This window comes from Ovis aries, chromosome 7 (assembly GCF_016772045.2).
Source record: "Ovis aries strain OAR_USU_Benz2616 breed Rambouillet chromosome 7, ARS-UI_Ramb_v3.0, whole genome shotgun sequence".
Lineage (NCBI taxonomy): Eukaryota > Metazoa > Chordata > Mammalia > Artiodactyla > Bovidae > Ovis > Ovis aries.
Genome location: NC_056060.1, coordinates 77499712 through 77523455, shown reverse-complemented (window position 1 = coordinate 77523455; position 23744 = coordinate 77499712). Strand labels below are relative to the sequence as shown.

Sequence of the window (23744 nt, the reverse complement as noted above, 5' to 3'; positions counted from 1 at the left end):
ACAACTCTGCCTGTATGGGCTCATTTTAGAATGGCACAGAAATGCTGGCCTGGGGGAATGCCTCGGGCTAGTCTCCGACAGGCTGGGAACACAGAATCCTGAAGGCCGAGGTGGCGCAGGAGGGACTCCATTGGCTGGGCTGGGGGCATTACCTTGGCACTCCCCTGCAGGCAGTGCTCCAGGTCCCTGCCAGCAGGGTCGTCGGTGAAAAGGGCAAAGCCCGAACGGGAGGACTTCCTCATGCCCGTCTCCTGGTTTAACCGCTGGAGGAACTCGTCCACGGTGGAGGAGCCGTCAAAACCCACCACCTGCCGGGAGAGGGGCCAGTGGAGGGGTCAGGGTCCAGGAGATGGAAAGGCATGACTGAAAGAAGCAAGTGAAGTGAAAGTCGCTTAGTCTTGTCCCACTCTTCACAGCCCCATGGACTGTAGTCCGCCAGGCTCCTCTGTTCATGGAATTCTCCAGGCAAGAATGCTGGAGTGGGTTGCCATTTCCTTCTCCAGGGGATCTTCCCAACCCAGGGATCAAACCTAAGTCTCCTACATTGCAGGCAGACTCTTTACCGACTGAGCTACAGGAAGAGTGAAAGGGCGATTGCAAAGGCCAAAGGAAGCTGGTTTCCATGTGGAGTGGTGAGTGCTTAAGGGAGGAGCCTGCCCACAGTGGACTGCAGTCCCACATGCTATAACCGCTTCTGGGGGGCCCTTTCCCAGGCCACTTTCATGGTCAGTGTCTCAGCTTCCCTGTTCGTGCAGTGGGTTCAAAAGACCCACCTCCCAGGCCCCGAACACTGAAACACTTCTGCGATTCCAGCTCCTTCCTCCCCCCACACTGGTGCATATGGCCCCACCTGCCCCCTAAACGCCAGCCCTGTGCTTCGGCTGGTCTGCCTGTTAAGATCTGCTGGACCTATAGAGGCTCAGCACCCTCTGGCCCAAAGGTGTTCTCCTGTGGGTCGGTGACATGAGAAGACTCAGCTCAGGGAGCGCGGCAGCCCGGTCACCTGGTAGGTCCCGTTGGCGAAGTGCACGGGGATGCTGAAGGGCAGGGAGTGGTGGAAGGGGTTCCGCAGCAGGATGGACACCACCTCCATGCGCGACGGCCTGGCCTCCCGCTCCCCAGTCTGCAGCGTTCGCTCCACTGCCCGCTGGCAATATGTGGCATACTGGCCAGTTTCATTTCTAAAAAGACAGATGAAGGGAAAAAGGAACACGGGAGTCCACTCACCCCCAGCTCCCTACCAACACATAACCTGTAGGACTGAACCCGCAGCTGGGAGGCTGTGATAGGAGCCCTGAAGACTGGTCTGGGGTATTACTTTGTCTTTTGGGGTCTATTTGCTACAGGCTGCTGGCATGGCTATTTTCTGCAGGAGCCCCAAAACATGGCAACAGAGAATGAAAATATGGGGACGATGTGGGGGCATTGTAGCTTCACATGAAAGCCCCCACAAGATACCCATGCCTACGTGGACTGGCACGTAGAGGAGCCCAGCGTGCCTGGAACGCCACGTGCCATCAGTGTACATGCTGATGGGCAAAGTCTCCATGGCCACCACACAAATCCCAGGGAGCAGGGGCGATCTGATCCATCCTGGTCTCCCTTGGCGTCCATCTCGGTCATGCCTGTCAGTAACACCAGAGGGGCACTATCTTACCTGGGATCCGCATGGCGCTGGAGCTGCTGCTTGACGTACCAGAGGAAGTGGTGCTGAGGCAGGAAGAGGGGGGCACACAGAGACAGGAGCTGCCAGCACTGAGTGGGGAAAGAAGTGCAGGGTGAGTGCTGGTCTGCGTACCACCGCCCTCACAGTCCTGAGCTGCAGAGCCTTAAGCAGCCCCTCCAAACCACAGCCCCCAACCTCCTGTGGGCACCGGGAGGGCCAGCTCGGCCGGGCTCTGTCCAGAACTGCAGTCACACAGTCTGTGTGTGGACATCCAGGAGGGGCACAGAGAAGACAGCGGGACAGCTTTGTGCCCCGAGGCCGCCTGCTGGCCGCCAGGCTCAGAGGATATGCGCCCAGTCACCTCCTTCCACCTTTCCCACCTCCTGGGCAGCCCTGGCCCACGGCTGTTCTGCCCCAGGGACGCCCACCTGCATGAGGGAGTACTTCTGCGGCGGGCGGCAGCAGGCCTGCTTCATGAGTTGGCAGTAGATCTCGCTCTGTAGCTCGGGGTGAGCCAGGCAGACCTGCAGCGCCGTCTGCGCCAGAGACACGTGGTAGTCCACCGAGGCGGCTTCCACGGGCACGTTGATGAAGAGCTGGCAGGACTGCAGGGAGATGATGGCGGGCTCGGGCGGCTCCTTGACCACTGTCCTCTATGGCTGGGACAGACTGGGTTGCCCCCACCACCCCCTCAGAGCTCAAGGGAGGCCCTGGATCACTGCAGACAGCGCTTTTTTGGAGGGAGCATTGTTACTGCTTGAGAATATCTATGCTTACTGAGATGGCTACTTTGAGAGAGGATCTTTCCTTCTTTAAATATTCCCATTACATAAACAAGACATTCATTTTTCAAAAAGACAGAATATTCAGAGGGGAACAAAGAACATCCTAAAATAGGCCAGAACCTCTCAGGTCCAGAAGCAACAAAAACCTGCCCCTTCCCACTGTGCACTCCAGGAGGAGGGCAGCTCTTCATTTCAAGGGCCCAGGGGTGACATCCCAGAGCTTATAGTATCTTCCCCATAAAGGACACGGTGGGAACCCTGAGGGACTGTCTCCTGTCCTCTTCAGATCCCTCCGTAAGCTACCCCCTAAACTGCCTAGGTCTCCATCACCACGGTGGGCAGAACTGCTTTGGCCAGAGCCGAGATGCAGGGCAAGGGTGCCAACCGCCAGTCTGTGGGCCTGGGGCTCGGCTCCCACTTTACCTTGAATAGCTTGACAGCCTCCGTCTGCAGGGCCTCGGAGGGCAGGGTGGTGAGGGAGGTGAACAGCCCGTCTTTGCTGTAGCACAGCATGGGGTGCCTCCAGAGAGGAGAGTCTGCCCGGAGCACAGCACCACAGAGCAGCGGCAGTCAGCAGTGCGGAGGGAACGCGCCCCCCGCCCCCACCCCCACTCTGATCTGCAGGGAAGGCAGGGCTTTCAGTCTGGACACACGGGTTGTGCTGCGTTTACACCCACAGAGTGTGGGCTGGGCAGGTGTGCACTGCATTTATTCAGGACACTCAGAAGCACAGCTTACAGGAAGGCGGCTACTGCTTTGCCCGTGGGGCTGCAGTAGGAGTGAGTGCAAGGCATGGGCATCTGTGTGTGTGTGTGTGTGCACGTGTGCAAGGGAGGCCACCTCATTGCAGCGTCAGGTCTGGATAGAGGAATGTGTATCAGCCTGGAACAAACAAGCCTTGAAGCAGCAGTGGAGCAGTGTGTGTGTGCTGGGAGCCCTTAGGTCCTTAGGGTCCTGAGAATCAGTAGCAAAATACAGACTTCTAAATGCCCCAGGCTGAAGTCAGCCTGATCCTAACTTCATTTATTAACCACCTCTAACTACAGATTAACCAGCCACCTTCTTTCCTCAACCCTCTGTCTGGCCAGCAAAGTTGCAGGGAACAAAGTAAAACATTGACCAAGTGTCTGCTCCCCAGACAACTCCCCCAGATACTGAGTGGTCTCTCCAGTATCCTCACCAGAAACAAGGCCCTGGAGCATGGGACACCAATGCCCTTCTGTGGCTCAGATGGTTTCCAAACAGCTTCAGGGTATGGTTGTGCTTTCTTGGGGTTCCCAACCACCAATTACTCAGCCACCGCCCTCCAACCCAGCAGTGATGGCCACCCTTGCCTTACCTGGGTCTCCCTCACCATCCATCAGCTTTCCAATGAGCTGCTCATAGGCAGTGCCCACCTTGGCACTGCTGCCACCTGCAGCCACTGTGAGGTGGTAAAGCCACGTATCCTGGAAGTGGATGGAAAGCCAGCTGATGGGGCTGGGCTGGGTGAGAATGGAGGCAGGACCTCCAAGGGAGCTTCCCTGAAGGAGCCAAGTCCAGGGTGATGCTCAGCCTGCTTGGTTGGCACAAGCTGAGGCCATCGGTCTCTAAGAACAAAGACTTGGGATCGAATGAATATGAACCTAAGTTCCTAAGCTTGTGGTCCCCTCCATCTCATGGCCCCAGTGAAGAGATGTTGGTCGCTGGGAATGAACCCAGTACAAGGAATATTCCCAAACAGGAAATACGAGTTGCCAACATGTCTAGGAGGAAAATAAATTTGAATTTTGGGAATCTCAGGGAAGAAGGAAGGAAGATGAGAATCGAAGGGTTGAGCTTTGCCGTGGAGGCCCAGTCCCTCCCTCACCTTTTCATGCTTGGTGCCAATGAGGAGGTAGGTGGGGCTGTGTTCCGGGGGGTGGATCACCAGCGTGTAGTGGGAGGACAGCAACCGCCGGGTTCCTCCAGCCTCATAGTCCTCGTCTGAGTCACAGGATCGATCTACTTCCTCTATGTGCGCGTTCCGCACAGGCAGACGGCCCAGAGGTCGCTGCAGACAGGAGCCTTGCATGAATGAGAGGGCTGGCAGGGATGGAGGAGTCTCTTCTCTCTGAACCTTGGGGCTTATAGGGCTAGGGATCAAGGAAGTGGATGGATGACAGGATGGGGAAAGGGAGACAGGCCTGGAGGAGCACAGACACGCCACACAAAAACAACCTGTGGGCCTTGCACACTGGTCACACTCGAGAGGGATCCGGCCACTAGCTTTATACTGGTTATAGGGTTTGGGGTGGGGCCTTCCATCAGGACACAGAGCCACAGGAATGTGGATTGGGGGGAGCTATTGGGAGGCCAAGAAGTACCTTGTCCTCATGGCTTCGATAGTAGTAGAAGGTTCTCCCAACGAGAGCACACCAGACCAGCTTGGAGTGGCCGTGCTTGACCTGCAGGTCAGAAGTGAACCAGCATTATCAGAATCAGATGACCCCGGAAGTAAATCTGGGACTGGCAAAGAGAAGCCACGAGGAGACAGATCTCAAAACCCCTGGTTCAACTCAGACCCTTAGGTCAATTCCAGGTCAAACTCAGATGACACCCAGATTCTCGACTAATGGAACTAGGCCTTTCACAGCAAGGGTCCACAGCCACGACACCCCCATTTATCCTCATATGAACTGCCATTAAAAGGTTGACCTGGCCAACCAGATGTCCTGTCCCAGGAATATGACCACAAGAAGAACTTGCTAGTCAGCAAGGACTAGAGTTGGGAGGACAGAGCCACCGTGGGCTGAAGCCCTTGGGCAAATGTAATCATGAAGTGTAAAAACAGTGCACCTGGGCAGAGGAGAGGGCTGTGAACCCAGACTGAACAGACAGGCAGAGGGAAAGCCCCGAGCACAGAGCTGACACTCCGTGTATCACTCCTGACAGTGTCCTGGCCTAGTTACTGCGCTTCCCTGTTAACCTCCCCTTCCTTGGGGTCCACAAGTGCTTCTCAGCTCCCTGCAATCAGAAAGGCCCTAATTAAAATGTCTTTAGGGATTTCCCTGGTGGCCCAGTGGTTAAGACTCTGAGCTTCCGCTATAGCAGGCACTCGGGTTGATCCCTGGTCAGGGAACTAGGATCTTGCATGCCAAGTGGCACGGCTAAAAAAAAAAAAAAAAAAAAATTCAAAAAACATCTTTAGGGCAGCCTGAGATATTATGAGTCTTTGGCCATGCCTGCCTCACTGAGGTCACAGCTTCCCTCTGTTCATATTGAGCTGTGGTGGGTACAAGGCAGCCGTGGGGGCAACTTCTAATGACCTCAAAATGGGTCCAAGACATTCCTTTCCCCCTTCTGTCTTGAGAACAGCTGTTGCTCTAACAACCTTGATCCCTATTTTTCCAGAGAGTCATTCACCATCACCTTATGTGGCTCAGACAACAGGTAACCAGTGTGAGGAACCTTCTGCAGAAAGCTGTGTCAGGAGGGGACCCACCACCCCTGGGACTCACTCCTGGCTCCCCTGACTCTCAGGAGGCCCACATGCCTCCCCCATCCCCCTAGCCATACCTTGGTCAGCCAGCCCTTCACGGTGGGCTTGGTGCCCCCCTGAGGCAGAGCTGGAGGCCCAATGGCCTGGACCTTCAGCAGGCTCTGCAGGACACGGATCCACTCCTCTAGCAGGCTGGGTGAGTCAGCCGTCAGGTAGTAGGTTTTCTTCTCAGAGATGAGCTGGGGGGTGAGGGGGTGGGGAGAGGAGGATGGAAAAACAGGGGCCCGGTTATGAGGTGGCACAGAACTCTGGCCCACCGGGCCTTTCTTCTTCTCCTCTTTTTTTCCATATCTCTCCTACCTTCACTCCATCTCACATCCTGCCTCCTCTTCCTTCCTCAAACCCACAAATGAGGAGCGACGCAAATGTCAGTGTAACGTCTCTCATACATGCTCATCTTGCTCCATCTTTGTTTTCAGAGGAGCCATATCCAAACCCAGCACCTCTTCTATCTAAAACACCAACTGCCAGGAGCATGCTCACCTGGAATGTCTGTGCACCTTCCCCTCGAACAATCTGGCAACGGGAGTTTAGTTCCACTTGGCCTTGAGGTTTCCGGATGACATCACTCTGTAAAGAAAGGAAGGAGGGGAAAGAGGTTGGAGCCTTCCCAGAGCACACCGTTTCCCCTCAGATCTTATTCCAGGTCACAAAGGGGAAAGTGACTCCCAAGAGTTCCTGGGCTGCGGTATGATGGGTAACTTGTTCTGGATCCTGGTTCTAAGTAAATGGAGCAATGATTAGAGACATGGGTCCTGCTGATTCAGGCCTCAAGAGTATAGCCTGAACCTTTTTAAAAACTGGGTAAGAAGCCACTAAGTTATTCCTGAGCTATAAAGCCCTTACATTCTTTCTACTATATATTTTATAGCAAGTGTCATCAACAGGTGGCCTGTATATCACCATTACCCTTTCCAGACATTATCAATCAATCAGAGCATGCCTACTCATTGAGTGGTACAGGCCCGGAATCCTTAACATGGTGCTCAAGGCAGGCACTAACAATCAACTGGAGTTGCACAAGAGATAGGCCTTTTCACTTTCTTTAAAATATTAACATTGAAAAAAATTAAAAAATAAAAAAATAGAAAAAAAACATTAACATTGGTCCTCCAGGGAGATCCTGCCAAACTAGGTCCCAGGATCCTGCTGCTGCTGCTGCTAAGTTGCTTCAGTCGTGTCTGACTCTGTGTGATCCCATAGATGGCAGCCCATGAGGCTCCCCCGTCCTTGGGATTCTCCAGGCAAGAACACTGGAGTGGGTTGCCATTTCCTTCTCCAATGCATGAAAGTGAAAAGTGAAAGTGAAGTCTCTCAGTCGTGTCCGACTCTTAGCCACCCCATGGACTGCAGCCCACCACGCTCCTCCGTCCATGGGATTTCCAGGCAAGAGTACTGGAGTGGGGTGCCATTGCCTTCTCCTAGGTCCCAGGATCCTAAGGCTCCCTAATTCCAAACAGCGTTGGAAGGAGATGGAGGAGGTAACAAGCTTCCCTGTTAGAGCAGCCCAGATCACATGAGGGCAGCCTAGGAATAGTTCATTTACAGGACCAGGCATAAGAAGAACTCGGCTTCCGAAGGAAAAAGAAATCACCAAGCCAAGCGGTCTAGAAGTGCCCTTGACTGCTCAGGGCTTGATTTCACTCCTGGTCCCATGTGGGGCTCAGAGCCTCAGGAACCTGCTCAGGCTGCCTCTTCCACCTGCCAGACTTTCGCCCTCTGCCCGGCTTCCAGCCCCTCATGCAGTTCTGGGGCTGGGGTGGGTCCTTTTGCCTACTGTCCAGGGAAGGAAGGTCTCACCGGAGACTTGTAGTACATGATCTGTCCCTGTCTCAGCACAAACCAGCGCCTCTTCCACGTCTTCACCCGGCTCCCCATTTTCAGCAAGTAGCCCGACTTCTCCAGTGACTCCTGCAGGAGTGGAGGGGTGCAGGGCGAGAAAGGGAAAAATCACTGGGGTTCCTGGACATCACACAGGCCAAAAGGGCCCAGCAGAATCACTGCTTTGTCATCAATTAAAACAAATTATTGAGTATCTACTGTGTGTGTCGGACATGACTTAGCGACTACAACAACAACAACGTGTGTTTTCAAGGAACTGCCCGGCTAAGAGTGCAGAGAGGAGTCATAAAGCATGGGTGGTCCTGCTGGCAGGGGAGACAACACATGACCGTGAAGAGGTGGTGGGTCAGCGGCCGTACAAGCGAGAGGCTGGCCAGGTGAGGCTTCCAGCAGGAGCCAGACCTGAACCAGCCTTGGAAGGAAATCAGCCTTTCCTTCGAGATGAGCCCAGAGGAGGAAGGAGGCCATTCCAGGCAGCAAGGAAGAGTGGGAGAAGTTTGGGGAACATGAGCTGAGTGGGGGAGGAGAGTGGAAAGGGAAAGACAAGCCAGGGCAGCACAGCAGTGTGGAGCGAGGGCTGGGGGACGAGCCACCTGGATTCACTGCCGGCTCTGGAGCACAGCAGCACACCTGAGGCTCAGGCTTCTCATCCTCGAGCTGGGGTAATAAGCCTGAGACGACCGTGAGGACAAATGAGACACTGCATGCAAAGCCCTGAGCACGGTGCCCGGCACACTAAGCACTCAATAAATACATTGTTAGCGCTCAGCATCCCCGGTCAGCGTGGTGCTAAAGAGGCAACATGTGTAAACTCCTCCTGCCCCACTGGGCCCCCTGGGCTATAGTGATGGGGTCTGAGTGCACCTGACCTCCTAACTGCATACCCCCGCCTACTCCCCAAGGCCTCACATCATCAGTGGCAGCCCCCAGGCCTCGCTGTCCCTTTGCCAGTCCCAGGGACCCCACAGCTGCTGCCTGGGTCTCGTGCTGGCGGTCCGCTCCCACCCAGCCCTGCCTCGGCCCCGTGGGGTGGGAGCACAGCTCCCAGCTCACCCCGCCTGGGCCCAGCCCGTCGGTGGAATAGGATGAGGTGCGCTGCAGTTTGTGCTCAGGCTCAGAGTAGTCACTGTCCAAGGAGCAGGCATCTGGGGGAATGGCGTAGTCACCCTCGGAGCTCAGTGAGGACATGGAGACGCCTGTCCAAGGGAAGAGGAGTCCAGGCCTGGGTCCACACCCTCCCGGCTAGCCCAGCCCAGGAACTGCAGGGCCTTCCTCACCCACCAAGGACCCTCAAGTAGGACCCCCCATGGGAGGAGAGGACATGCCCGCCATTGTTTCATACCCCTCCCACCCCCCTCCTCCCTACCTCTCTTGATGGCCCGGGGGCTGCCCAGTCCACTGGTCTTCCTGGACTCAGAGCAGGGGACTGAAGTTCGGAAGCTCGCCTGGGAGCTGCAGTCATCATCGGACCCAGAGGACTCATCCACAAAGGGCACTGTGCTGATCTGCGTGGCTTTCTGCAAGACAGGCCCCCTTCCCACTGCAGCTCCTGCCGCAAAGCAAGCCCCCACCCACCTGCACTTTCACTCCAGCTCCATGTGCCCCGGGTGTGGCCAACACAGCCTGTCTAGCGCATGGGGACGCCTCCATCCAGCTGGGACACCCAAAAGACAACTGTCCCCTCCCGACCTGATCACCTTGCCCCTGCATCCTCACCTCCATGCTTCTCTCTCCCCCACACACCACGTGATCCCCAGGGGAGCTGCTCCACTGGGGCTGAACACCTGGCCGCTGGGACCCTTGCTCCCTGCCACTAGGGGGCCAGAACACCACACCAATGGCCAAAGGTGAGACCGGAGCTTTAAAAGTGGGTGGGGATGACAAATCCAGAGATCATGGTAAAAAATTTAAAAGACCAATTACTTCAATGTTGGGGCAACTGTGCGGAAAAGGATACTCTCTATAGTGTGATAAAATCTTTTTAGAAGGTTATTTGGCACTACCTCTCAAAATTTAAAACATACATATTATCTACCCATAAATTCCACCTCTAGAACTAGGTCCTACAGAAATATGTATATATAAGGGCACAGAGAAGTATCTGCAAGATGATGTTAATCGCCAACATTGATTTTAGAGAAAGATAGAGATGACCCACACTGTGAATCAGGAAAGGACAAGTTAAAGTCATTATGGGGCATCTATACCAGGGATATTGGACAGCCCTAAAAAGGGAGGCAGAGCTGTGCTGCCTGTGGAGGCGGGGCCGGGAGACCTGACACGTGGCTGGGTGCAAAAGCAACAGGCAGACTGACATGTACGATGTCATCCTCTGTGTGTGTGCATCTAAGAGAGGGACAGAAAATTTGTAAATGTGTCAGAGGGCATTACAGAATAAACACCAAACCATCAGTGATAGTTGCCTCTAGGGTTAGGAATAAGGGAAAAGCAATGTAAGAGGAAATTTCACTTTGGGCTTTTTATCCTTCTACAAACAAGTTTTACAAAGTACTACTGTTATGATCTCAGAAAACAGTAACAAAAGCAGACCAAAAAGTATATGAAAACATCATGTTGCAGCAATATCTGATTTTTGTTAAAAATATATATAGAGAGAAGGACTTCCCTGATGGGCCAGTGGTTAAGAATCCATCTTACAATGCAGGTGATGTGAGTTTGATCCCTGGTCAGGGAACTAAGATTCCACTTGCTGTGGAGTAACTGAGTCTACGTGCCACAATGAAAGCTGCCACACGATGCAGCAAAAATTCCATGTGCTGTAACTAAGACCCGAGGCAGCCAAATAAATAAATGTTTTTTTTTTTTTTAATGTAGAAAAGTTATGGGAGTATATATGGGAATACATGTTTGAACACATAAAAAGTTCAGGATGGAATATCCCACTGGTCTCTGGGACAGATGTGTGAAAAGATGAGAAGAGGTGGAGCAGGCATTGGGTTAACCTCTAACTTTTTACTTTGCCCTCCATCATAATGATTCACACTTTCGTAAATGTAGAATTTTTCTAATAAAAACCTAATAAAGATATTTCTGTGCACCAGGAACTCATATAGTGTTGTAGGGGAACTGGATGAAGGTGTGTAGCATAATAGTTTGACTTACATACATCATGAAATGGTTACAACAATAAGCTTAAAAAACATCCATTATCTCATATAGATATAAAATTTAAGAAACAGAAAAAAAACCTTTCCCTTGTGATAAATGACTCTTGGGATTTACTCTTTTGTGTATTAGCATATAACACTGTAAATTATATTTATCATATTGTGCATTACATACTTAGTTCTTATAACTAGAAGTTTATACCTTTGATCACCTTCATCCAATTCCCCCACTTGAGTAACCACAAGTCTGATCTCTTTTTTACTATGAGTTTGTTTTTGAAGTATAATTGACCTACAACACTATATTATATGAGTTCCTGGTGCACAGCAATACCTTTATTAGGTTTCCATTACCTCAATAAAATTGGAAGAAAAATTAAAAATAGGTTTTAAAAAATCTAAGAAAGATAAATAAAATGATATATGGTGGGGGTGGGGGAGTGGAGCAGGCACTGAGCTGCCTGCCCAGAGTTACATGTGTGTTCAGAGGCCTGACCCTAGAGCTTGACTCCAGCCACCCCCTGCAGATATGGGTGGTGGTCAGGAGGTGAAGGGAAGGCCTTTCTGGAGGAGGACAATCCCTCTTCCAACAGCGGCTTCTTACCCCCTTCAGGGCTGTGTAGACAGGCACGGTGACATTCTTGTAGACAAGGCCAGAGAATGGCCCAGGTGATGCCAGGGCAGGAGGGCTTGAAGCTGGAGGGGCAGGAGAGAGGAATGAGATTCACTCCGGTGACATAACCCAGGAAGGGGTGGGAGGGAGGCAGAGACCTGAGCGGCGTCAGGAGGAGAGAGAGCCGCATAGACAGCATTCCCTGAAACAAACAGCACTCTAGACAGACCGGAAAGACCGGTGACAGATAGCAGGATGAGGGCCAAGGTCTTCCTCAGTCCCACTCTTGCCAAGGTGAGTTACACGCCATGTGACTACGCGGCGCTCGCATCACTGTGGGGTCGCTGTGGCGGGTGACTCCGGAGCCACACACAGCAAGGAAGGCGGCTCCTTCCGCCCACAGTCCCTGCACTGCGGCAGGGAAGGCCAGCGCAGGTGGATGGCTGCTGGAGGCCCCGCCTCCAAAACCCCTTCCATCTCTGTAATTGGCTACAACTCCGTTCACGCCCACTCCCACCCTACACTTGAAGAGCAGAACCCTGCAGCTTCCTTCTCCCTCCAAGGGAGCCCTGGCCACATGCTTTCACCTGAACCTCACCTGTTGTGGGAAGGAATGGGCTGCAGGTGACCTGGCCTGGGCGTAGTTCAGAGTCCTCTCCGCGTATGCCCACCCTGCCCGCCACAGGAGCCACTTGGGACTCACCGCAGCTGGTGGCATTACTTCTGACAGGCACTTCAGACAGCCGCATGCCGGACGTGGCCACAGCGTAGATCCGGCTCTCCTGGAACACGGCGGTGGCAGGGGGTCAGGGGCCCCGCACCCCACCCACTCCTGTGCCCATCCCGGCCCTTGCCTTTGGAGGCGGGCAGACCTGGGTCCACATTCACGCTTAGCCTCCAAGGGTAGGGGTGGGGGGATCTGGGGCAAGTTAACATCATTTCTGGACCTCACTTTCCTCGGCTCTAAATGTGGGCTTCCCTGGTGGCTCAGTTGGTAAAGAATCTGCCTGCAATGCAGGAGACCCAGGTTCGATCCCTGGGTCAAGAAGACTCCCTGGAGAAGGAAATGGCAACCCACTCCAGTATTCTTGCCTGGGAAATCCCTATGAACAGAGGAGCCTGGCGGGCTATGGTCCATGGGGTCACAAGAGTTGGACACGATTTAGTGACTAAAACCAACCAACCAAAATGGGCGTAATAAATAATACCTTTCAGGCTGTTGTGACAATCAGATAAAATTATCAACAAAAACATCTAATACCTAGAATACAGCCAGGGCCCATCAGGTGATATTTATTCCCTCCCTCGCTCGGCCCTTCCCCTTGGGGCAAGAAGTTCAGGAGGAGAGGGGACCAGGACCTGCTTCTCTGCATCTTAGCACTCTAGAAGTGGGGGCACTGACAATGAGGAGGTGAGAGTCCCAGGGCAAGGACGTGCCCTTTTGTAAGCCAGTTAGAAAACTGAGACATCTTTTTTCCCTACAGCAACAATGTCAAATCATGGTACAGAAGACAACAGGAATGCCCACCCCAACTCTTCCCTTGCCCCTCAGGGTTCCCTGCTTCTGAAGCAGGCCTACAGGCCTGGGGAGCTTTCCTTAGGGTCCAGATCCCTCCCAAACAACCCAGAAGTCCCACTTATCCTTTTCCATATCTCTTTTCCACTCAAGGTAAAGGGAAAACAAAGGCCCCTTCAGGTGACATGTGAGGCACAGGGACTGGGAAAGTTGTTGGCCTGGTTCTTGGGGTTGGGGTGGGAAGCGGGACGGATGCTACATCAAGGCCACTCCAGAGAGGAGTGGCAGTGCTGGGGCACATGCAGGAGGGAGGAATGGGCTGGCAAGGGCTGGGATGAGAGCCTGCGGTGCCTGCAAGCAAGGGAAGGGAAGTGATGGGCAGCAAGAAGGGATTACGGGGCGGGGGTGGCACTGGGCTGGGGCAGGGAATTCTCTGCTTATGTAGGGCAGATAAATTGGGTCCAAGTGGTAAAATCAGGGCTAAAAAAGATTATTCCTGCCAGTAGTGGTTGTGGAATTCAACTACAGATAGGCCTCTGACTTCACAGACAGAAAGTGAAACTTGTGGGATTTAGGTTAAACAAATGCAAGAGTGTTTCACAGAAGGTTACCTGATATCTAACTCAGACTTCCCAGATGGCACTAGTGGTAAAGAACCCGCCTGCCAATGCAGGAGACACAGAAGACGTGGGTTTGATTCCTGGGTCAGGAAGATCACCTGGAGAAGCAGATAGCAACCCACTCCAGTATTACTGCCTGGAGAATCCCATGGACAGAGGAGCCTGGTGGGCTACAGTCCATGGGGTGGCAAAGAGTGGGACACGACTGAACCAACTGAGCACATAGCACACAATGGCTAACTCACAAGGTTATTTTACAGACTATCAGAAAAAGGAACTCTAAATCAGCAAATAAGTCCATCTGACTCCCTCAGATTAAGAAACGGCCTTCTCCCAATTTTCAGTCTCAATTTTTCCCCTGTGGTTACTGCCCAGCTGGTCCCACCCAAGAACAGACGTTGGGTTTTATGGCCATTATGGTTCCCTAAAGTGACAAGAGTGATCCTGTCTCACGGATGGAAGGAGCTGGGCCCTCTTGCCAAATGCTCCCTGACTGCCCACCTCTGCTTTAGGACTCCAAAGCATCTGGATTTACAAGAGAGCAGTGAATAAGAGGAGGAATGGTTCTGGTGGTATTCTAACCTCCCATGGCCCCTGCCCTGTTTCCAACAACCTCTCCCCTTGCTGTGAGCCACTGCTGCAACTACTCATCAAATACACATTAACACACTTAATCCTCAGGGCAACCCTGGAAAGCAGGTACTGTTGCTGCTGCTAAGTCGTGTCAGTTGTGTCCAACTCTGTGCGACCCCATAGACGGAAGCCCACCAGATTCCCCATCCCTGGGAGTCTCCAAGCAAGAACACTGGAGTGGGTTGCCATTTCCTTCCCCAATCTATGACAGTGAAATGTGAAAGGGAAGGCGCTCAGTTGTGTCCGACTCTTCGCAACCCCATGGACTGCAGCCTACCAGGCTCCTCCGACCATGGAATTTTCCAGGCAAGAGTACTGGAGTGGGGTGCCACTTAAGCAGGTACTACGATCCCCATTTTACAGAAAGGGGAATTGAGGCACAGAGGTTCAGCAGCTCATGCTAACTCACAGAGCTAGTGATTCAATCCTTATTTGATCCTAGGTGCTCTTAGCCACCACACCGCACCTCCTTGGAGAGGCACAAAGATTACACGAGAAAACAGGCACGCAGCTTGGCTGTGGCCCAAGCTCAGGAAACAGCTGGCCACCATCTGATCATCAGAAATCTTTGCTCCACCCCTTGTGGGTGGGGTGGTCTGGGCACCAAAAAAGTGGTCATATCATCAGCCAGGCCCCTCTGTCCTGTCCCTGAGGGAGCTTCTTACCCAGGATGGAAAGCGGTGCAAGGGGGGTGTGGGTGGTTTGTTCTCCAAATCCACTTCCTCCAGCTCTGTTCCTTGGGCCTCCTTCTTCCCCATGGGGGGTTGCTCCTCCATCTCCATCTTCTCTGGTTCCTCCCGGGGCTCGGCTCTGACCACCCCCTTGGGAAGGCTGGAGGGGTGGAAGGCTGAGAGGGTCCCCACTTCAATGCGAACCACATGGCTGAAGTGCCCAGGGCCTGCCTGAGGCTGGCTGTGGTGCCGCTTGGCCAGCTGGATGCTGTCCCGGAGGGTGCTGGGAGCCCGGGCCTTTGGCAGGGTCAGGCTGCAGCCGGGGCCGCCTTCCTTGGCAGAAGTCTTCGTCCGAGGGAGCGTCCCTCCCTGAGCAGTGACCAGGCGCTCACCCCAGGAGGCCAGACCATGCCTGGGGGTGCGAGGCCTCAGGCACAGCTGGCCAGGAGAGCCCTGTCTTCCCGGATGAAGTGGAAGGGTCTTGGCCTCTGATGTTGCTCCAGGGTGGACTGTCCGGGAACTAGAATCCTCCACGGGGCTTCCTGCTTTAGGAACAGAGTCTTTGCTCTGCAGGGCACCTGGAAAAGGTGCAGGGATAGCTGCCTTCAGGGCACCCTGGGCCGGAGGACCACTGTCCTGCCCCACTGGCTGGGCTCCTGGTCCTGAAGGGACAGACTCCCGCTCTGTGGTTCCCTGGGGGGCCACCAGCAGCTTCCCCGAAGGTGACATCTGAAGAGCTGTGGTTGGGGCAAATATAGGCATATTAAGAGCTTCCCCAATTCAGCCACTACCCACCACATATACAAGCACCCCCACCCCCTCCACACACACCCCACTCCCCCAGTCCCCGCACAGGCTGGCCCACTTACCTTCCAGTGCACATTGAAGAGCTCCCACCTGCTCCACCAGGTGCTGATTACAGCTTTTCAGGTGCTGATTCTCCATCTCAAGCTAAAGAAAAATGAAGATTTAGAATACTCAAGCCTATAGGTTTAGACAAATAATTTAAAACGAGATTAAAATCCTTCTCAAAGATCAAATCCTCAAAAAAGAACCCATGGTGCCCTTAACTCAATCCACTGATGACTCTTCTGGGAGCCCTGACCTCCGCCTTCCCCTCTGGGCTCCCTGGTTTTGGTTGGGACAAGATTCCATTCGGGAGCCCTCGGGCTTTCTTTTCTAGGTTGTTTTAACTTTTCCAAAAAATGGTGAAATATAACACAAAAAATGCATTCCACACCAATGAATATCTTAACAAATGATTGTGAAATGAACAGTCATGTGACCGCCACACAGGTTAAGAGAGAGGAATCTGCCAGCACCGCAGGCAACCGAGACTCATCCCTCCCTAGTCACACCATCCTCCCTGCCCACCGAGGAGACAAGTCTTCCGAGTCTCTAAGACTCATTTCCTTGCTTTCTGCATTTTACCGTCTAAGTCTGCATCCCTACGCACATTCATGCAGTTGTGCCCATTAGAAATTTATGTAAATAGAACTCTTTGCGGTGGACTTCTGTCTGGCTTCTTTTGCTTAACACACCATCCATGAGATCCAGCCTCAGAATGGCTGCATTTTCTTGGAAATGAAAGCCAACACACTTTTCCTGAGCTTCTTTTAGCAAGAGGTCAGGGCTGTGGAAGATGGAGTAACAGGCGTCAGCTCTGTCCCCAAGGACTTGTAGTCTAGCAGGTGGCCTGAGACGTGCATCCATAGAAGGGACAAGAGGCAAAATGAGCAGCTACCTCCCGCAGGTGTGAGTCATTTGTGTCAGGAAAGAGGAAGCCACGATGAGTGTTTGCTCCTCTCCAAACGTTAATTCCCTTTCCTTTTGTTTAGAGCTTTTTTCGTTTTTCCATAGTGCTATAGCTTCTAGTCCTGAGTTTCCTAAATAAAGCTGTAGCAAGTGATGAAACTATGGAAAGAGATGGACAGAGGTGGAAATAGAACAGAGACAATAGGGAGTTAGTGACTAATGGTACAGAGTTTCTGTCTGGGGTGATGAAGAGTTTTGGAAATAATGGTGATGGGTACACATCACTGTGAATGTACTTAATTCCACTGCACTGTACAAAGACAGCTCAAATGGTACACTTTATGTATATCTGACCATCAAAAAAAAAAACAAACTTAAAAAGAATGGCGAGGACAGAGGGTGGATGGTAAGGACCATGAGTGCGTCTCTGAGGGAAACTGATGGGACTTCTCAGAAGGGAAAATCCTTCCTTCTCCCCAGACACAAAGCTAACCAGGAGCTCAAGAGAAACCCAGCCCTGGCAGCAGGAGGGGGAAAGTGAAGTGTCTCCGCATCTAAGCTGAGTGGGGGACAAACAGTTAACAAAATGAATGGCAGGCAAGACCCGGAATACAGATGGAAGCAGAAACACACAGGGGGACCAGAGCAACCCCACACAGGTCCCTCCAGGTGTTCCCAGACCAGCTTTTAACTCACTTCCGCTAATTTCAGGGTCACCCATTCCTTGATCTTTGCAGCTTTTTCTTGAACAACTTTTGCCTCTTCCGCTCTCATCTGCTTCTGCAAGACGGAAAGGGCCTTTATTAGTCATGGCAGTCCCTGGTTTAGTGAATAAACGGAGGTGGGAGGCCCTGAGAAGAAACATTCCCGGACAGGATGGAGGTGAGCCAACACAGAAAATATATTCATTTATGAATTTTTAGAAAATCTTCTAAAGTGGGAGAGGCCTTCCTAAGCATACTACAAATACAAATCCCAAATAGCCATGAAGGAAAAGACTAATAAATCTTCATCATCACTATAAATTACTGTACAACCCAAAAAAGATGCCCTTAAACAAAATTAAAAGACTAACTGGATGGCTTCCCTAGAGGCTCAGTGGTAAAGAATCCACCTGCCAATGCAGGAGACACAGGTTTGATCCCTGGTCTGAGAAGATCCCACATGCCGTGGAACAACTAAGCTAAGCCAGTGCACCACAAGCATTAAGCCTGTACTCTATAGCCTGGGAGCTGCAACTACTGAAGCTCATGTGGTCTAGAGCCCATGCTCTGCAACAAGAGACACCGCTGCAACGAGAAGCCTGTGCTTGTAACTAGAGAGGAGCCCCTCTAGAGAAAACTAGAGAAAAACCTGTACAGCAACGAGGACCCAGCATAGAGCACCCCCCCAAAAAAAACCCAGTTGGGGGATGATTTGCAACACAAATGATTTACATACAAAGGGGATAATTTGAAATGAACAAACCAATAAATTATGCAAAGGATATGAATAGGAGATCAACAGCAAAATTAAGGTAAAGAAACCCATGAAAAGCTGCGCAATCTTAATTATAATTTTGACAATGCAGATTAAAGTGACTAGACTAACACAACCTAAAAGTCTGACATAGCCCCAAATTATCAAAGGTGTTGGGAAACAGCTCACCTCCTACAAACTGGCAAAGCCTTTTGGGGGAAACACTTGACGGTATTTATCAACATTTTAAATGTCCATACCATTGATCTAACAAATCTACTGCTTAGGAATCATTAGTTGCATTAGTATTTGATAAAGCAACAAAAACAGAAAAACCCTCAAAACTGGAAATAACCTCTAAGAGTCCACAAACAAGAGTTTGGCTGAATAAACAAAATGAAAATGGAACGCTGTGCTCTGATACACAGGAAATGGTCACAAAGAACAGTGATTAGTGGCGAGGAATGGAAATGAAGGATGATGCCAGAGGGAAAAACGCTGACATTTTATATCCTTCTGGTCCATTTGTATTTTTTACTATAAGCATGTATTACCTTTACAGTTAAAAAGCAAAAAATAAAGTAAATTAGCACATGAGTGCAATTCCCTCAAAATAATCAATAGTATACAGTGATCCCTCAGTAGATACTGGGGTACCTGTTTCAGGACACCCTGCAGATACCAAGATCTGGGTGGGTGCTCAAGTCATTAGATAAAAGGGTGGAGTACAGTCGGCTCTTCCTGATGGTGGGGTTGGCATCCACAGCTTCAACCAACCACAGACCTGATTCCACAGATGTGGAGGATCTCTATATACCCTTTTCTATATAAAAGGGTACTCCGCCCTTTTATATAATGAACTCCAGCATCCGTGGATCTTATCTATTCGGCGTCCTGCAACCAGTCCCTTGTGGATACAGAGGGACCACTATAAAGTGACTGAAAAGTGAGGTTTGCATCTAAAGAACAGCGGCCTAAGGAAGAACAAAATACAGGCTTTGGGGATCTGCCTCTGCCTCTGAGGCTGATTTGCTGCCGAGCACTGCGCAGGCTCCATCACCCCCTGGTGATGTCATCCCTAAAATGGGCAATGACACATCTTCCTTCCGCATCATCTTGAGGATGAAGGGACAGAATGTGCACAGCACGGCGCCTGAGGAGCAGGTAATCAACCCGTTCCAGAACGAGTGCTAGTTCCCTGCTCTAAAGAGCATGGAGACAACTGGTATATTCTCAGCCGTTCGGAGACCACCTAGAATGACTTTGGTTACCCTTCTAGGGGAAAATGGCCTCGAAACTGTAAGATGATGGATGTAAGCCCCAAACAAGAGGGTTGGTGGAAATGAGATGGGGCTATGAATATGTCTGACTCAGTATTTCAGAGCTGGAGAACTGGTAAGCTTTTCTAGTGCAGTGGTCCCCAACCTTTTTGGCACCAGGGACCAGTTTCGTGGAAGACAATTTTTCCATGGACTGGGGTGAGTGGATGGGAGGGATGGTTTGGGGATAATTCAAGCACTTTATTGTGGGCTTTATTTCTATTATTATTACAGTAGCTCCACTTCAGATCATCAGGCACTAGATCCTGGAGGTTGGGGAGCCCCTGGAGGTTTGCAGACTGGCCACAGGCCAACTCCAGGCTTCCACCTGGGCCCTCCCCAAACGGCCATGGCCATTCATTTCTTTGTTGTCCAAGGCTGCTTCCAGGCCACAGCAGCAGAGCTGGGTAGTTGCAACAATGACCATGTGGCCTGCAAAGCCAAAAATATTTACTACTTGGCCCTCTACAGAAAAAATTTGCCAACCCGACCTAGCCTGATAACCTGATCTTTATGTGGCTATGGAAACTAAGGCCCAGAGGGTGAAATGACTTGCCTCTGTTAGTTTATGGCCTGGCTGGGACTAAAATCAGATCTACCGACTTGCAGAACAGCATTTTTCCTATTCTGATCTGGTCCTAGTATTACCGTGAAAGGATTCTTTTCTTGACCTCAGCTTTAGAAGGACACATTTTGCCCACCCATGCCAGATGCTGCCACTTTTAACTATGGACCACTCAAAAGAGAAATGTGCATGTGTGCTAAGTCGCTTCAATTATGTCTGACTCTTTGCGACCCCATGGACTGTAGCCCACCAGGCTCCTCTGTCCAGGGGATTCTCCAGGCAAGAATATTAGAGTAGATTGCCATGCCCTCCTCCAGAAGTGTCCCCAACCCAGGGATTGAATCCATGTCTCTTATGTCTCCTGCACTGGCAGACGAGTTCTTTACCACCAGTGCTACCTGGCAAGGCCGAAAGAGAGGACAGGCACCTAAAATCAATGGGAAATTGATGAACGATTCCATGTGTCAAGATTATACTTTCCCATGATTTTTCAGGAAGACATGGTGTCCCACACTGTGGGAGGTACACCCCCACAGCGGAAATGTTCAGTGACTACTGGCGAATGGTTACGCATGTGCCCGCGACAGTGGGAAGGCATTAGCAGGATCAGCTGGGAGTTCCATAGAGTACACATGTGGAAAATTGCAAGTTGTCTGGCCAAGCTATGAAGGTATTTTTTTTTTTGAAACAATGAAGCTCTGGTACCAGGGAAAAGCTGGATAGGTAAGACCAATGGTAGAGGGGAGAGACAGAATTAGGATGAAGTTAATGAGATCACGACGGGGAAGCTGGGCGTACAGGACTGGTGGCAGGGGGTGTCCCAGATGTCCTCTCCAGAACAAAGGTGCTGACTGTGGCTGCAACACTGGGCACTGGCCTCTCCTCAGTTCCATGTGCTTTTCAGAGGAGGCAGCAACCTTGGTCTCTGCCTACTCAGGTGCATTGAGAAACTTTGGCCAACTGAGGCTGACAGTCTGGCTCTGTGCTTCTCCAAATACTACATGTCCCACAGGTTGGCAGGGCACGTGGTGGAGAAGGAAAAGCTCTCCTGACCAACCACCAACCTCGTGTCTGACACTGTACCCTGACTCCCTGAGTTCATTCTGCCGACAGCCCTATGACATATTACAACGCCTATATTACAGACGTGTACAAAGAAAATCAGCAATTTAAGTCATCTGGTCACAGGTGCTAAAGATGGGATTCAACCCAGATGAGTCAGCCTCCAGTTCCGTTTCCCACCACATCCCCTGCCTGGCTCCTCATTCCCCTTCCAATAATTACATCTCCATGCGGATGAATAGCCTGGTGAGGGAGTGAGCCCCTGCCACCAGAGGCCGAAGCAGAGGGGCTCTGCTCAGGGGCCGTGGGCAGCTGCTCCAGCTGGTGCAAAGGGCACTAATACTTACCTGCTTCTCCAGCTGTGCCTCCAGCTCGCTGATGAGCTCATCTTTGCCCTGCATGGCTTTCAGCAACTCTTGGTACTTTCGGTGCAGGCTGCCTGCTGAGTCCACATTCATCAGATTGGACAATTTCACCTTCTCTTCCATCACACCCACCTGGAAGGTACCAATTGTTGTCATAGGATGGGAATGCGATGCCACTGACATGGGATGGGATGCTTCCTGATGCCCCAGCCTGTGACTCCCAGGCAGAGCTCTTACCCAGGGCAATGGGAGCCAATTAATTCAGTGACCATTTATGAAGCCTCATCTGGGAAAAAGAAGGAATTGACGAGGAAGGAATAGCAAGGTGTAGGGCCATCTAACTCTGGGGGCCCCAGTAAGGACAAGCTGGGCAGGACAAAAAGCCCTGGAGAGGAAATGCTCCAACCTCACTGTGACAGAGGCATTTGCTGCTCATTGAATGTTCATGAACTTCCTAATACTTCTCAGCCATCTTATAGTTAGGTGGCTGTGGAAGTCATGAAGTCAATGGGTCGGAGTGGAACGATGCATTATTTCTGGGCTGAAGTATTTAAGAGCTGGTGCACAAGCACCCAGCTATCTTTCCCTGCAATGGCAACCAAGAAGACTGCATGTGCTAGCTGATTCAGCTGGAAGATGCGGAACTCTATTCACCTGGATCCCCAAATCACTGTGTGAAGCAGAATCCCTGGCTGACCCTCAGTAGAGGTGTCATGAATGAGAACTAAATATGAAAAACTGTGGACATGTCAGACTTCACAGGTTACCTCAGCATAACCCAGCCTATTTGGACTATGCCACACATCTGCTCACTGTACTGACCCTTACCCGAGATTCCCTCATGCCCATAGAAAGCCCCAGGCACCTTTATTTGTTCAGAAGGTCTAACACATGACTGCTGGCTTTCCTCGTCCCTGTAAGAAGCAAGTCTCTTTGGGGCGGACTACATCGGTGTGATGTGTCCATAAGTGTCCACGGGAAGGGTCAGGAAAGGTCATTCTCCCTGCACACTCCCACCACTTCCTCCCCATTACCTGGGTCTCCGCGTTCTCTGCTCTCTGCTCTGCCTCCAGCAGCCTCTGCTCCAGCTCCTGCATCTGCTCAGCCAGAGAGGAAACGAGATTTGAGTGTGGCATCCCTGCTATGAACACGGCATCAAGGCAACACAGATGAATTTTGAAGACACTACACACAGGCCAGCTTAAACTACCCCTTGCAAGAGGCTCAAGAATGTCAGGGTAAAGATGTCCATGGCAGCGCTGGTTGTTGTTCCGTCACTCAGTTCTGTCTGACTCTTTGCGACCCAATGGACTGCAGCACGCCAGGCCTCCCTGTCCTTCACAATCTCCCAGACTTTGCTCAAATTCATGTCCATTGAGTCGGTGATGCTATCTCACCATCTCATCCTTCGCAGCCCTCTTTTCCTTTTGCCTTCAACCTTTCCCAGCATCAGTGTCTTTATAACGAGTCAGCTCTTCACACCAGGTGGTCAAAGTATTGGAGCTTCAGCTTCAGCATCAGTCCTTCCAATAAATATTCAGGGTTGATCTCCTTTAGGATTGACTCGTTTGATCTCCTTGCTGTCCAAAGGACTCTCAAGAGTCTTCTCTAGCACCACAGTTCGAAAGTACCAATTCTTAGGTGTTCAGCCTTCTTTATGGTCCAACTCTCACATCTGTACACGACTACTGGAAAAACCATAGCTTTGATTGGATGGACCTTTGTTGGCAAAATGGTGTCTCTGCTTTTTAATACACTGTCTAGTTTTGTCATAGCTTTCCTTCCAAGGATCAAACATCTTTTAATTTCATGGCTGCAGTCACCATCTGCAATGATTTTGGAGCCCAAGAAAATAAAATCTGCCACTGTTTCCACTTTTTCCCCATCTGTTTGCCATGAAGTGATGGGACCAGATGCCATGATCTTTGTTTTTTGAATGTTGAGTGTTAAGCCACTTTTTTCACTCTCCTCTTTCTCCCTCATCAAGAGGTAGCCCTGAAGCCTGGGGCAGCTGAGGAGCCTAGAGGTGTTGTCCTCTCTACAGTGAGTGAGAAAACTTAAGGTCTTTCTCCCTCTGAGGGCCCTGGGAAGGGGCAGCAGTGCCACCATCTCTCTTGCTGGGGTGTCCTCATCCCCACTCTTGCCTTCAGGCTCCTCTCCCAGGTCGTCCTCCCCGCAGCAGCGGGCAGCAGGCAGTGCCCCACCACTGTTCGCCACGTGTCTGAC

General features: G+C 51.5%; 1 protein-coding gene across 5 annotated transcripts in view; it reads right to left on the bottom strand.

Moving 5' to 3' along the window:
• The window catches only part of PLEKHH1 (pleckstrin homology, MyTH4 and FERM domain containing H1), a 58412-nt gene that overhangs the window by 8892 nt on the left and 25776 nt on the right, over positions 1–23744 (bottom strand). For 3 of the 5 annotated variants that reach the window (XM_060418192.1, XM_060418194.1, XM_060418193.1), the window contains 20 exons: positions 22553–22615; positions 21501–21650; positions 17446–17529; positions 15864–15945; positions 14989–15731; positions 12153–12336; positions 11546–11637; positions 9180–9330; positions 8867–9009; positions 7772–7882; positions 6455–6541; positions 5989–6150; positions 4797–4877; positions 4301–4483; positions 3791–3899; positions 2875–2987; positions 2095–2271; positions 1658–1755; positions 1004–1181; positions 153–308 (listed from right to left, as the gene is read on the bottom strand). In XM_060418192.1, the coding sequence (XP_060274175.1) occupies positions 153–308; positions 1004–1181; positions 1658–1755; positions 2095–2271; positions 2875–2987; positions 3791–3899; positions 4301–4483; positions 4797–4877; positions 5989–6150; positions 6455–6541; positions 7772–7882; positions 8867–9009; positions 9180–9330; positions 11546–11637; positions 12153–12336; positions 14989–15731; positions 15864–15945; positions 17446–17529; positions 21501–21650; positions 22553–22615 (3147 nt within the window). The remainder of the gene's footprint in view (positions 1–152; positions 309–1003; positions 1182–1657; positions 1756–2094; positions 2272–2874; positions 2988–3790; positions 3900–4300; positions 4484–4796; positions 4878–5988; positions 6151–6454; positions 6542–7771; positions 7883–8866; positions 9010–9179; positions 9331–11545; positions 11638–12152; positions 12337–14988; positions 15732–15863; positions 15946–17445; positions 17530–21500; positions 21651–22552; positions 22616–23744) is intronic. The other 2 variants (XM_042252657.2, XM_027971940.2) reach the window with 1 other exon arrangement.